Source organism: Bos mutus, chromosome 4 (genome assembly GCF_027580195.1).
Source record: "Bos mutus isolate GX-2022 chromosome 4, NWIPB_WYAK_1.1, whole genome shotgun sequence".
NCBI classification, from domain to species: Eukaryota; Metazoa; Chordata; class Mammalia; order Artiodactyla; family Bovidae; genus Bos; species Bos mutus.
In genome coordinates this window covers 53,609,405-53,624,621 of record NC_091620.1, presented here as the reverse complement: position 1 = coordinate 53,624,621, position 15,217 = coordinate 53,609,405, and the positions used below count along the sequence as shown (strand labels likewise).

At 53.9% G+C, this 15,217-nt stretch overlaps 1 protein-coding gene and 1 pseudogene across 2 annotated transcripts in view; both read right to left on the bottom strand.

Annotated features, from left to right (window-relative positions):
* Window positions 1–203: 203 nt before the first annotated feature.
* MINDY4 (MINDY lysine 48 deubiquitinase 4) overlaps window positions 204–15,217 on the bottom strand; it is a 120,145-nt gene continuing 105,131 nt past the window's right edge. The window contains exons 15-17 of one of the 2 annotated variants that reach the window (XM_070369492.1): window positions 14,513–14,693; window positions 13,845–13,917; window positions 204–2,451 (exon numbers count right to left, since the gene is read on the bottom strand). In XM_070369492.1, coding sequence (XP_070225593.1) covers window positions 2,403–2,451; window positions 13,845–13,917; window positions 14,513–14,693 — 303 coding nt within the window. In that variant the 3' untranslated portion in view covers window positions 204–2,402. The remainder of the gene's footprint in view (window positions 2,452–13,844; window positions 13,918–14,512; window positions 14,694–15,217) is intronic. The other variant, XM_005889141.2, reaches the window with a different exon arrangement.
* LOC138987619 (oxysterol-binding protein-related protein 9 pseudogene) lies at window positions 2,465–9,231 on the bottom strand (annotated as a pseudogene).

The following is a 15,217-nucleotide window of genomic DNA, read 5'->3' as shown; positions in this document are numbered from 1 at the left end:
GGCTCCCCCATGCACGTGGAGGCCAGAGAGGGAGCAGCCAAGCCCAGGTTCAGCCCTTGAGAGGCCACTCAACTCTAGGATATGGTTCTTAACCTTTTGGGGGAAAAGAGAGGGACTTGTTGCAAGATCAAAGCCGTGAGGTAAGCTACAGACTCTCTCCATAGAAAATTACACAAAAATTTTAATATAATTTGGGGGCACTATGGACCCTCACCCACAGTCTCGCTCGAAAACTCCGCAGCCCAGATGGGAAAGCCATGTACAAGGAGGCCGGGCCTACATTTCATTCTTACAAGTTTGGCAGCAGCACCGTGGGCTCATTCTGATTTGTGGACCTGGAAGAGGGTGGTGTCGGGCTTTGCTCATCTTCCTTTCCAGAAAATTCCAGGCCAGGGGCGTCATACTGCACTTGTACCTGTGTCTTGGCTTCTAGAAAAAGTGCTTTTGTAATTTGTTGGAACTGATTTCCTCAAGCAATGCTGGGAATATTTTGATTTCTCCAGCTCCGCCAATGGTGCCCTGGTCAGGAGGTTAAGTGTTTTATTGAAAAGACACACTTTTCCTTCCCAGGCTGATAAACAAGGCTGCTGCAGGGAAACTGACTTCCTCCCCTGGGTCGCTCAGCTGGAGCGGCCTAACCCTGGCCAAGGAAAACAAATGCGTAAACATTTCAGGGACATATAGGAAGCGTTTCTGCTGGACGCCTGCAGTGAATGGCCACTGGAGTTTACACAGCAAACCCCACGGGGGCCTCGGCACAGCCGGGACAAAGCACTCCTGGCCTCTCGCTTCCCTCCCGGCTCCTACTTGCTGCTCCCCAAAGACCCATAGTCCCGCCACTGCTTTACCCAGCCCGCGAAAGCACTAAACAGGCTCTTTATCACCACCAAACGCCAGCTTTGCCTGCTGTATGCTTGGCTCTTAAAGAGAAGGGGGTCTCCTTTCACCCAGCACTGCAGGGGGAGCAGAACCCCCGAGCTGTTTGTGTCCTGAGCCTTAAGGAGGGACATGGAAGCTGGGGACTGGCTGCAGTCCAGTGTCTACAGTTCTCCCTGGGTCAGGGCAGATGTGGGAGGAGCACGTGCCTGGTCCTTCGTGTGAACACTCTCCTCTGCAGGCCCCACTCAGAATCCCAGCCAAGCACTCGAGGGGCACAGCCGGGCATGCGGTGGGGTGGGGGTGGGGGGGCCTCTTCCATGATGCAGCTGCTGACTCCCCTGTGGACAGCCAGGTGACAGAGTTTCCTGGAGACCGTGTTCTACTTCTCAGTCCACCGTTGAGAGCCACTGCAGAGGGGTCCGTAGCATCTGTTTTTGACAAAACTCTCTCTGGTCTCCTTCTTCACCAGACTCCCATTGCATTTCTATGCTTGTTTGTGCTCCTCTTTGGAATCCGTAGGATATAAATTATTGGAATGAAGGAGACTCCAAGTACAATTTTCTCTTCACGGGTGACTATGGAGTCTTCCCCGTTCCCATGTGCTCTACCCTTCCCACCTACTCTACCCTCAGTCTGGAGTGTGAGGGTCTCCATGAGCTCTGCCCACCCACATTTCAGCCGGTTTTCTCCACACATGCCCCACTGCAGTCACACAGGGGACCACACCTAGTCCCTCTTCTCATCGTCATCTTACTGTCCTTCGGCGCCAAAAGGTCCCTCCCTAGAAGGTTCTCTTCCCCATACCTGTTTGCCAGGTGTAGCCTACCCTCCAGGTGCGCATACCCGTCCTCATGGGACCTCACAGGCATCGAGGTCAGCCCTGAGATGGGATCCCAGGGGGCCTCAGTTACTCCTGGTCAGCACAGCTTATGGAGCTTGGTGCCTCAGACATGGGGCTGATCAAAAGAAGGCAGGCCAGACCATAAGCCCAGCCAGGGACACCTCTGGGCCACAGGGTATGGCTCACATAGAGACTCTTGCTAGGTGATGACTGAGCCCATAGGTCTCCAGGACTCTGGCTCCCTCCACCCGTCACCATCCCCCCCAGCTATGAACCTCGCAAACCTCATGCTTCCTTTGCAGCAACAGAACAAATGACACTGGCCCTCAGCACAGATCTGACTCCTGGTTTATAGAAGCCAACTCTCAGAAATAACGAGTGCCCAGGATCCCTCGGCTGCCCACATCAGAGGCTGGGAGCAAGGGCGGGATGCAGAGAAAAGGCAGCAGGGGCCCCACCAGCCTCCCCTGGCAGTCACAACTCTGCTGGGAGGGGCCGCACAGCAGCGCGCTGGGTCCGAATCACTCCCTGGCAGGCCCTTCACAGAAGAGGCAGGGAGGTTTCGGATGCTTCTGCAGCAGTGCTGGTTCAGGTGCTGGCGCAGACTTGTCCCTGAGGCCTGGGAGCTCCGCCATCACCCCCAGTAATGAGCACTGGAGCCATGAGGCTCATCCCCAGAGGGTCACAGGATGGGTTCCGAGCCGTTCCAGTTCACTGATGCCCCCTTCCACCTAAGAACAGAGGGACAGAGAGTTAGGGCTGTGGGGCCACAGGGGAACCATCTCTTGTCCTCACTCACCTGATCTCCCATCTCCAGGGCTTCGAGGATTTCAAGTTTCATCATGTCCACACCACCATTCCACACCCACAGACAAACCTACACACCGGGCCCCTATAAGACAAACGCACCCAAAATCCCTCGACAAGCCGAGTGATCTACACACATCTGAATCCAGCCACTCTTCACGGGGGCTAGATGGTGGCACTTTAAAGGCACATAGGAAGACCCAGATATGGAGAAATCCTAGAGGTTTCAAGGCACAGAAGGGGGTCCAGTCGCCGGAGCCCAGAAAGGTAGGCAGGGGGCATAGGGAGCCCGCAGAGCTGGCACCACACAGGACCTAGTAGGCCTCGCACGGATTCTGGCCTTTGCTCTAAAAACCATGAGAAGTTAATGAAGCGCTGTGAGCAGTTCAGTAAAACACAGGTTTGCTTTTTCAAAAAATTACTTTAGGAAGCCTTAAGAAGCAGTGAGTATAATTATAGGAGTCCTGAGTTAGATGGGGCTTCCCTGGTGGATCAAATGTAAAGAATCTGCCCACAATGCATGAGACTTGGGTTTGATCCCTGGATTGGGAAGATCCCCTGGAGAAGGAAATGGCAACCCAGTCCAGTATTCTTGCCTGGAGAATCCCATGGACAGAGGAACCTGGCGGGCTACAGTCCATGGGATTGCGATGAGTCGGACACAACTGAGCAACTAACACTTCAGCAGAGTTAGATATAATTTAATAATAGTTCAGTCCCCAAATTAAAGTTATTATAGGAGAGACCAGCACTTAATTTTAATATTAATACATGGAATTAGTTTTCTATAAAGGACTGAGAGGAATCACATTTATAGCAGGTGGGATATTTCGGAAAAATCTGGCACTGGGTGCATTATACACAAACGTACATCCTAACATTATACAAACCAGGAAACAGATGTTGCAAACCTCAATAGCAGTGCTAGAACATGGAGTCTGAGGCTGGAGTTTTGAAATGTTTCCCAGGGTGTGGGGTTTGGGAGTAGACATTTTCAAAACCTAAAGTTTTACAAGTCAATACTGAAATTGTCACAGAGAGGGAAGAATGGGCACTTTTCTTACTTTACTTGTACATCTGCATTGGAAAGCACAATACAGGCAGACCTCATTTTATTGAGCTTTTCTTTATTGCACTTTGCAGATACTATGGGGGGGGGGGGTTTGTTTGTTTACAAATTGAAGGTTTATGGCAACCCTGCATCGAACTAGTTATCAGCACCATTTTTCCAACAGCATTGGCTTACTCTGCAGTTCAAGCTGTTTCATTATTACTATCTTTGTTATGGTCATCCATGATCAGTGATCTCTGACATTATTACAAAAGATTACGATTCATTGAAGATCATGATGTTTAGCATTTGTGGCAATAAAGTATTTCCTAATTAAGATATGCATTGTTTTTTAGACATAATGCTATTGCACACGTGACAAGACTACAGGATAGTGTAAACCTAACCTTCATACGCACTGGGAAACCAACAACTCATATGACTCGCTTTACTGCATGGGTCTGGAATGAACCCACAACATGTCTGAGGTCTGTCTGTATCCCTGAGATTGCACCTGCAGCAAGAAGGGAGTGAACAGGTTCTCTCAAAGTAAGACTGTTGCATTTTCCAACCGAGTGCTTAGAAGTACCATGAATTTTCAGTCACGGTTCGGCATAAAGCCAGCACTTTCCATCTTCATGAATAACCTAGAACCCCACTGAATTTCTCTCCTTCCTTCCTCAGGCTTCTGCTCTTTGCCTTTCTTCATGCCTGTGCCTGCCTTTCGGGACCCCATCTATGTCTCTGAGTTTCCAGTTGAGAGGGACAGACTTGCAGAGGCAGGGAGATTCATACTCATTCTGTTCTTCCAACCTACTTTCCTCCTGATGACCAGAAACTTCTTGGTCTCTGTAAAGACTGTACGACCCCCATGGAGTATTTTTCACACTTTACATCATTCCATTTCCCTTCAAGTGAGCAAAAAGATTTCTTGTCATTTGGAGAGGAAAACAAAAATCTTAGTGTAATTTTGTGCTTCTTGCTCCCATATAAAGGTGTGGTGTGGGTGGCAATATTTGCATCTAGCTCATTTTGGAACAATTAATATGGCATTCTCCTAGCTCCGCCAAGGCCTCCACCCTGTGCAGGGCTTCTGTAACTCTCCAGGGAATGTAAGAATGTAATGGCTGTCATAGTCTTAGACACCAGGCACAGCCCCGCCCTGTGTCATGCGCGTCAAGTGACAGTTCAGGAAATTTTAATCTGGTCCAAATATGAACACTGGAATGCATCTTCTTGTTAAAACACTCGGCATAAAAGGCTCAGCCACGAATGTTAAACTGTTTTAAGAAACCCTCCAAAACTAGCTCTGCATTCCCTTCAATGTCATTTGGTAGCGTCCTGAGATGCTGCACGATTGTACCCAAAATGGGGTTGTATGGTTTTCTGGCAAATTGGTTCTTTTCTTCCTGCATAAAAGGCTGAGAGGTACCATTTCATCACCCAAACCATTTGGTCCCTGGAATCCTTCCAGTCTCAGATACTCAGAGGCAGGTCTGGATGTGCAAAAAGTTTGCATACATTTCTAGAAGAGAGTTTCTCCCAAGGGTAATTGTTGGAAGAACTACCTTAACAAGATCCATTCCAAGCCTCACCTGTGATAAGAAATGCAGGATAACCTCTCATGCTCCTCCACGGACCCAACCTCTGCTTCATCATCAGTCATGCCTTGTGCATCAACAAGGTCAGCATCACCTGTTCCACTGGAATGTGGATTAAGTGATTCTTTGGTACCCGAGTGCTTTAGACGGTGTCCTGAGGTGCTGTGTTGTTGGCACTGAGATAGATCTAGAGGAACCTATTAGACGCTTTGGGGTTGAGCTAATTTGATGGAACCATCAGCATCAGAGCATCCATCACTGCTTAAAGGAGAGATACTGGGACGGTGTCTGGAGACAACTTAGCAGCCCGGGAAGGAGTCAGGCTGCTCCTTGGTGAAGAGTGCCCACTGCCTGAGTGCCCACTGTCTGCCCTACTGGCGCAGGACCCTGATGACATCTCAGGGTAGCTAATAGAGGTCCAGCTGGTGGGGAAGACGGATAGAGCTCTGACTTCCACAACCGAGCAGGCTCTAGAGGTAAGATGAGCTGAGAAGGGTTGTGATGACCACAGGTATGAAGGGAGCATGTGGACCTACTGGGTTAACAGCACTTGAGCAACCTTCAGCCACACAAGGCAGAGCCTCGCTGATTCCACCACTCGACTTTGATGTTTTCAATTCACTTTCTCTGTTCATCATCTTTGCAGTTTTGAAACACATCAATAAAAACCTTGTACTGTTCTGTTAAGATTTGTAGAGGAGCGTGTGTGTTTGTGTGTTAGTCACTCAGTCATGTCTGCCTCTTTGCCACCCCGATTCCACCATGCGACTTGAGGTTTTCAATTCGCTTTCTCTGTTCATCATCTTTGCAGTTTTGAAACATATCATTAAAAACCTTGTACTGTTCTGTTACGATTTGTAAAGGAGTGTGTGTGTTAGTTACTCAGTTGTGTCTGACTCTTTGCCACCCCATGGACTGTAGTCCACCAGGCTCCTCTGTCCATGGAATTTCCCAGGCAAGAATATTGGAGTGGGTTTCCATTCCCTACTCCAGGGAATCTTACTGACTCAGGGATCAAACCCGGATCTCCTGCATTGCAGGCAGGTTCATTGCCAACTGAGCCACCAGGGAAGCAGGTGGCTTCCAGGGAATGTAGAGAAGCATCAGCTTCTGTAAAGTTCCTATCAAAATCTTAGACACTAGGAGCACATCCTGAATCCAGATGCCCAGATGAAAGGCAGAGAAAAGAGCGACATTCCTGCCCACGGCCTGCCTCCAGGCACCAGGGACCCAGATTTGCAAAGGAGCAACTACTGCCAAGGCCAGTCTGGATTTTTGCCTCCAGTCATGGAGAGAATGAGGGGAAGAGTCAGAAATAGAGCAGACTTCCTGTATCCCTATAAGATCCACCCTCAGCCTGGTCCCCAACGCCCTTCCCTCATCCTTCTCCATCCCTCACAGCTTCACCCTCCCCATACCAACAGGCAGACGGAAGCTTCTCCTCTGAGCTCCCAATTTGACAAAAGAGTTTGGCTTCAGTGCAGGGGTGAGTCACTCTCATCTGCTGCTAGTCGCCCATGTCACACCAACCAGGCACTGAGTCCTAAGGTCTGGCTGTGGGGTTGATGTTGGCTTTCAGGCTTTCCATAGAGGTAACCAACCTACTGCACCCTGGCCAACAGGTGCTGAGGCAGGGAGAGTAGTAGAAACACAGAAAGAAAGCAGTTTACAACTACAACAGGAAAGCAGAAATGTTTTAAAATTGAAAGAGCTGAAACGCTGGAATGCTGTGTTTATGAAGGGGATGAATGGTTCCCCAGGGGGGATGGTTCTGAAAGTCTACAGGCCAATTACAAGGATGAATAAGAACTCTAAACATGCAATCAGGGGCTGATAGAGAAAGGGAAGGGTGAAATGGAGTGGCTTCTGAATGGGCTGCTGCTGCTAAGTCGCTTCAGTCGTGTCCGACTCTGTGCGACCCCATAGACGGCAGCCCACCAGGCTCCCCTGTCCCTGGGATTCTCCAGGCAAGAACACTGGAGTGGGTTGCCATTTCCTTCTCCAGTGCATGAAAGTGAAAAGTGAAAGTGAAGTCGATCAGTCATGTCCGACTCTTCGCGACCCCATGGACTGCAGCCTACCAGGCTCCTCCGTCCATGGGATTTCCCAGGCAAGAGTACTGGAGTGGGGTGCCATTGCCTTCTCCATCTGTGTGGGCAGGCAGCATCAAAGCTCACTCAACTATGAAGAAGGAGGCTGAAGGTGTGAGTTTAGAGCAGGGCTCCTCAGCGTGGGCACAGTGGTTATTTGGGGCTGGATAGTTCTGTTGTGATGGCTGTCTTGTGTACTATAGGACATCTGACACCCTCCCCCCAACCAAGGACAACCCAAAATGTCCCCAGATGTTGCCAAATATCTCCTGCGGAACAAAATTGCCCCCAGTCAAGGACCATTGGCTCAGGGGTTGAGCTCAGTGAAGATGCGGTGGTCCCAAGCTCAGGTCCACTCAGCGTCATGGGCAGGCCCATCTCATGATCACGACTGAATCCCCTTCCTCTCCAGCAGCCATCACTGAGTAGTAACCTGCCTCCACAGATTCTGAACACTGACAGAACTAGTGTATTTCAGAGGAAAAAAAGGTGACTTGCTGTACCAGCGAGAAGAGAGCAGGCCTGCTTTTAAAGCCACCAGAACTGACCTGTAGAGATATACCCCAGAATTCCTCTCACTCACTTTGGATTTCCAGACAAGTATCCAGTGTGCCAGCATGCCATCCTAGGTGCCAGCCGCTGGCAGCCAGAGCAGCTACCCAATGAGCTCCACGGGCTGCCTCTCACCTGAGAGCCTGGCCAGAGCTGTGCCCTCTGTTAGGGGAATCACACAGACTGAAACCACCCATCCTGGCCAGGAACCATAGGAACCAATCGCGTGAGTTACTTTACGACAGGAGGTCCTGGTAAGGAACACGGAACAAGCCACCATTAAACTGAAGAGTTCGGGAAAAGGTCAAAAGGAGACGCCACATGTCCGACTGCCTCCCAGAATCCTTTTCGCTGGCATCCATCTTGGCTGAGCAATGTTTGCTTCAGCAGCAAGAACCCTGGGTCAGAATGACTGGCCAGAGACAGCCCAGAAACTAATCCCACCCCCGCAAGACCCGAGACTGAGAGTCTCGTGGCAGAGCAGTTCTCCTGGGTTCCCTCACCCTGCTAGAGACAGCCCAGAAACTAATCCCACCCCATAAGACCCGAGACTGTGAGCCTCATGGCGGAGCAGTTCTCCTGGGTTCCCTTACCCTACCAGAGACAACCCAGAAACTAATCCCACCCCCATAAGACCCAAGACTGTGAGCCTCGTGGTGGAGCAGTTCTCCTGGGTTCCCTCACCCTACCAGAGACAGCCCAGAAACTAATCCCACCCCCAAAAGACCCGAGACTGCAAGCCTCGTGGCAGAGAAGTTCCCCTGGGTTCCCTCACCCTACCAGAGACAGCCCAGAAACTAATCCCACCCCCATAAGACCCGAGACTGCGAGCCTCATGGCAGAGCAGTCCTCCTGGGTTCCCTTACCCTACCAGAGACAACCCAGAAACTAATCCCACCCCCCATAAGACCCGAGACTGTGAGCCTCGTGGCAGAGAAGTTCTCCTGGGTTCCCTTACCCTACTGCTCTCCGCCCGGGCACCCCTTCCCAATAAAGTCTCTTGTGCTGTCAGCACGTGTGTCTCCTCGGACAATTCATTTCCAAGTGTTAGACAAGAGCCCACTGTCAGGCCCCAGATGGGGTCCCTGTTCACGCAACACCTCCACCTGCAATGACCATCTTCCCTGTACACTCCGCATCCTTCGGGGCCAGGTCTAGGACCCCTTCTTCCAGAAGTATCCTTCCTCAGAACTGCTGTCAGGCTCCCCCCACCATACTGTCGTGGCATCTCCCTCTCCTACTAGACTGTGAGCCCCTAACGCGCAGCTCTGGTCTCACTTGCCTCCATCCCCTCCATGACCGCTGGCTCAGGGCTGGCTCCCAGGGGTGCTGCTGAGTGACTACGCCCCCTGCACACCAACTACCCCTGCTACCCCTGCTGAGGCCCAGGCACCAGCAGGAAAACCTGAGTCTTCACACTGCACTCCCCCTCCCCTTTGACCCCAGTGGGCACTGAGACCTGCCCAAGGCCCACCTCCCCCCTCCCTTCCCTTCTGCCTCCTCCCACCCATCCTCGGCCAACCTCACATGTGAGTCCCCCAAGGTCTCCAAAGGAAAGGGAATGCTTTCTCTCAACCTCACAACAGCTCAGGGAAGGCACCATTATACCCAATCGATGGATGGGAAATGGAGGTCCAGACGGAGCCAGACCTAGAAGTCATGCCACGTGGCAGTGGCAGAGCCAGGACTCAGTTGGGGCCTCCAGACTCCCGTTCAATGCTGTGCATCATGGTGTCACATATCCCATGAACAAGGAACACCATGGGCAGTTGTGCCTGTGGGCTGCAGAGAGGGGACTCAGAAGAGCGGGGCTGGGTGGCAGGAGCACCCAGGGAACCCTCCCTCAGCAGGTGAGAGACACTGTGAAGACGGCACCGAGGCAAGAAGGGTGTTTGCAGAGATTCCTCAGGCCGTAGCGGGGAGCAGCAGAGGGAGGTGAGTGCTCAGCTACAGCCCCTCAAAGGCACCGTCCCAACTGAAATTACATTTTCCATTTTTCGTCTGATCCTCCAAACAGAAACATCTGTGACCCAGCCCCAGGCCCCAGTTATGAGTTCTTTCCTCTTTTCTCTGGCCTGTTGACAACCGTTTCATTTTCTCTTCCCCATTCTACTGAGGCTGGAAGCTTGAGAGAAGTTACTGTGTGCGCCTTGTTTGGAAATGACCATAAATCAGGCTTTTTTTTTTTTTTTTGGCTGAGATGGTTAGAGAACAGAGGAGGGAGAAGGGTAGGGGACAGACACAAGCAAAGGTAACAGGAGATTCTCTGAGGCCGAGGCATGCGTTACACTAGAGAGTGGAGATGGTCTGGGACCTGGGGTGGATTCCAATTAGGATGCTCTTCTCCAAAGTCTGGCAGTCTAGTTTTGTGCAATGTCACCATGGCAACAAAGCCAGGTGGCGGGAAGTCACCCTGCCCGTTCAGTGACCTTCCACTGGGCTGGGACAGCATGGGCCTAAGATCCAGGCCCTGCACCGCTCTTGACTCGGGGTGTGGCCTGGGGTCAGACCCCAACCCTAGAGAACCCTGTCCGTAGAAGGAAGGGCCATGTCAGATGTTGTCCAAGGGCCTTTCTGTGTATCCAAGCAAGCTGCCAGATGGCTAGGCATGTGGCGTGCCTCGTGCGGGTTAGTGTGAGTGTCAGAGGCTCTTACGGGGCAACAAGACCTGAGTCTGAGGGTAGGCAGTGCGTCTCTTCCTGGATTACAACAGAGTTGATTCTGAACTTGACTTCTGTCCATTTGTGAACTCTGAGAGCAAGACACAAGTCTCATCCAGCTGTTTCTTGCATAGAGTCAACTCCAGAAGTTTCATGAGGTTGGAGTGATGATGGAGAAATCCCACCTGCCCTCAAGTTGGTCTATGCTGCCGTGAGAGCTCACTGTCTTTCAGCAGGTGCTTGGACTCTAACTGGCCTTGGAAAGGACCTGAGCTCGGGCCATACCTGCTTTCTGTCGAGGCAGCAGGATCTATCCCCCAAGAGGCCGGGCCCCAGCTCTAGCGGGTCTCGCTGACCTTGAAGGCCACTTTCCCAAGTTTCTCCCTTTGAGCTGTTTGAGAATCTGGGATGAAAACAAGATGTAAAGCCTTTGTAATCCAACCCCTTGGAACAGGATTCCAGGAGGCTGGGCCTGCTGTTTCCCATTACAGTGGTATGTTATCTGATGGGTACACAGGGGGAAAAATCCCGCATTCCCTCTACTCACTCACCCACTCAGCTTTCCGGGAATGATGCTGGGAAAAGTCGTGCTATGTTAACTACCCAGAAGGACCCGTTAGGGTAGAGCAAGTGATGGGAGATGTTGAACTGGTCTCAGCAAAGTCCATACAGGGGTGCAGCACTCAGACCTGGGGGGGCGGGGGGCAGCCAGTGGAGCCAGGAAGGAAGTACCTCAGGGCCAGTGTGTCATAGCAGGCTAGACGCTGGAGGCTCAGCATCTCCCTTGACGTCTGACCCTCACCAGGCAGCCAGGGAGGGTGAGGGGGAGGTGGACACCACTCCCACCAGCCACCAGAGCATCAGTTCTCAAAGGGCTGCCCTAGAACAGCGGCACCTACAGCCTCTGGGAACTCGAGAAATGCAGATTCTCAGACCACATCCCAGGCAGACTGAATCAGAAACTCGGGGGTAGGGGTGGGGGGGTGCGGGATTTGTGTTTAACCACACCCCTCCAGGGGAGGCCCACTGAAGCCTGGGGACCACGCTCTAGAGCAAACCTTCTCTGTGAGGGAACAAACACAGACATGCTGGACCACTGATGCCCTCAGCCATCAGGGAGCTGTGTGGAGTCTGGGCCAACCAGGAGCCCCAGGCCAGCTGTCCCAAACCCTGTGTGGTGCCCACATATGATGATTTTCTATCTGTGACAAGCACTAAGGAGTTCTGCTGGAGGAGATGCCAGGACTCAGTCTGGCCCAGGCTGCTCCCGTGAGAGTGAGCAGGGACGGACAAGGGCGGGGCAGGGACTCAGCCTGGACCGCCTGCCCCAGGCCAAGGGCTCAGGGCAGCCTCTCCAGATCATTTCACATGCCATCATTTCACTGGTTCATTCCAGGGCTCGTGGCCCCACCCCAGAGCAGGGGTAGGTCCTGGGAGGAGACAGCTAACAGAAGAGGGAGAGGAGACTCAGGCCCACGTTCACACTTGGATATCTCTGGACTGACTAGAGCCCCAAGTCATTCTCAAGCACTTGTCAATCAGGGCTGAGCCTACAAAGCCCAATCCCTGGACCCCTGGGAGGCACCTGGTAAGCCGAGTTCTACAGCAGAAGCATTCTCAGGAAAGGAAGAGTTACTCCAGAGAGGGTCAGCGGAGAGGCTCGGGAAGTGGGCCACCAGGGGGGCTGCAGAGACAGACTCTCCTGAAGAGGCCTTCAGAGAAAGGGCCCAGGGGTTTGGAGGTGGGCAGAGCCTGTGTCCAGGGCGCAGTCCGGAGCCCCGCTGGGCAGACTCTCCTGCAGGAAGGATAACCGGTGGCCCCCCACCCAGTCCTGCAGGAGGCGCCAAGGTCTGTGTCACCTCCTTCCCCTGCTGCTGCCCATCTCTCATCACTCCGAATGAGTGGCCCTTTGTACATGAAAGGAAAGCGGGCTGCGTGTGCCTTTAATCCTCCCGACGAAAGAAACGCCGGCGCATGACCCCACAGGAATGCTCCACCCCAGCCCGGCGGGCAGGCAGGTGGACAGATGAGCAGATGGACGCATGAGTGGGGGACAAGGCAGATGTCCCCACACCTCCTCTATGTCCCTTCCTGTGTCTGTGGAGCCTACTTTCTCTCCTCAGCTCCATTAAGGGCTCACTGGCTTTTGGGTGGCTGGGCAGCAGCCCTAGGTGAGCCCCCTGGATCTCAGGCGGTCAGAGACACGGGACCCCAGACATGGCCCACGTCCTCCACCCCAACCGCCACCACTTCACAAACAGGAAAACAGAGGTTCCGCCCAAGGTCACTGGGAGTCGTGAGCGGCTGAGACAATAATAACCAGGGCTGTGCAAGGCGCTTGGTGATGTCCTGGGTACTCTTCATGACAGCCGTGTGAGCCAGGCCTGGCCAGCAACCCCACTTTACAGACGACAAAGTGAGGCACAGACAGAAGTCCAATGGCTCACTGACAGAAAGCGGCAAGGTCGGGATCCAAACTCTGGGACCCACGCTGGCAAGTTCTCCAGCTCCCCTGCTGGGATCCCGGTCTCCTCCCTCCCGGCCTGCCCCTCCCATGGCACCCTGAGGCCTCTGAGTCACAGCCCAGAGGCTCTGCGAAGGGTAAGCCTGAGCGCTGGCAATTCCCCCTGCCTCCCTGCCGCAGAGCCTCCCCAGCTCTGGGCCTGGCCAGAGAACTCCTGAGCCAAGGGAGCCCCCTGGCCTGATCCCCAGGCTCCCTAAGACCGAGGGTGGGGTGAGAGGACTGGAGGACACCCACTGCCTTGGCGGCTCCAGGGTGCCTCCACTGGGTGTTCAGAGGGCCCCACCTGCACCAGCAGAAGGCCCAGGGCCGCCCCTCGCCAGCGCAAAGGCGTTGCTGCTCCAGGAGGCCGTGTCTGAGCACGCCCTGGCCAGGCCAGGTCTTCCTCGCTTCCGATCCTAGTCAAGCGCCCCGCCACCCCACCCCCGACACCACCAGGTAACCCCACCTGTTCCTCTTCCTTGGGACCTAACAGTACTCACCAAATTTGGCAGCTGCTGCCTTGAATGAGGAGGGGTCTCAAGAGGCACCAACTCACCACCCCCACCACCTGACGCAGGGCATTTAACAAGCTGTCTGAAGACATGTCATCTCACAAATCACACGCTTCTCCCTGGGCTCCAGTGACCACAAAATGTCACATATGAACCAGCACCAAGCATTGAGTCTTTCCGGTCTGTAGGGGTCCTCCATTCCCCAGCACACACACCCCTCCTAGGGGGGGACAACCCAGAACCCATTCTCCTTCCTATAGGCCACCCCCCACCACTGCTGCACCCCACCCCCCACCCCTCCACCACCACTCAGGCAAGGCTCCGAAGTCAGAGATGCGCCTGACTCACTTGGTTCTGATGCAGAGCTCAAGGGGAGGGACGAGGCCGTTGTCTCTGTCCTCAGGGACGGTCTGGGTGGTGTCTGGGGAGGGAGGGAGAGAGAGAGGCACACGGTCATCAGCCAGGCCCGGGCTCACCTGAGGTCAGCATCAACAACCCTACTCCTCGGACCTGACTCCTCGGACCTGAGTCCTCGGGCAGCTACCGCTCTTCTCTCATTTGGACCCTCCCTGGTTCCTGCCCGTCAGCTCTGACCCAGATACCACAGAACCTACTCACTGGCTTCCCATCTCCAGTCTCTACCCCACCCTCCTGCTCCACTTCAGCTACCAGAATAGTTTTTTCCAAAAACATATCTCATCCTATCACTCCCCTTGCTCCAAAACTTTCCATAGCTCCCCTTTGCCTGGAGAATAAAAACCCAAACTTGCTGGCATGATGCTCTTTCCTATGTAGTCTCCCCCTCACCTCCCACCCTTTAAGCCCACCATTTCTCAAGGCCCAGTGCTGGCCCCCTCCTGCAGGAGGCACTGCTCTTACTTGCCCTCTGACCCCCCAGTCCCAGCAGTTGAGTCTGCATTGTTCTCTGCCTGCCCTGAGTGGGCGTGCTAAGGCCGGCGTCCCCGACCAGTCTGGAGGCTCCCCGGTCGCACAGGATGGGTGGGGAGGTGGCGCACCGACGGTCAGCCGGATCTGCTCCTGCTGGTTGGCCAGGCCGTCATAGTAGTATAGGTCGAAGAGCCGCTCAGCCCTCCAATCTCGCAGCAGCTCAAGCTGCTGGCTGAAGAGGACGCTGAAGTGGCTCTCGCTGCACACCACCCAGATGGGGAACCTCGGGGTCTTCAAGAAGCAGCCCACCTGGACAAGGGAGAGGGAGCAGATGGGGATACCCGATGCAATGTGCCACCCAGGGAAGCAGGTTGGCGCATCTTCTGTCCAAGCCCAGGCCTGGGCTGACCTCAGCGAGGCCCTGTGGGGGATCCCGGCCTGTGTATGCTGCTCACTGACACAGGGCTGTCCCTGCCCACTGAGCCCATCCCTCCCAGGGCCTTTGCCCCACAGACAGTCATAAGGAGATACCCCAGCCTGAAAGGCAGGTGTCACCCTCACCTCATCTCTGGTAGCAAGCTGGCATGTGGTGCTGCCCATCCTGCCACCGAAGGCCCCCACATGTCCAGCCCCTCTGCCCCCATCAATGACCTCCTAACCGGTTCTTCCTATACCCTCCCCTGCCCAGCCGCAGCCACACAGGGCCTCTCACCAGTCCTCAAACTAATCCAGCAGGGCAAGCCTCAGGCCTGCATCCTGTCCACGAGTACACCTCCCTTCTCCTTCAGGTCCTGCATCATCCGGACAACCCAGTCAGAGAGCACGCATCACGT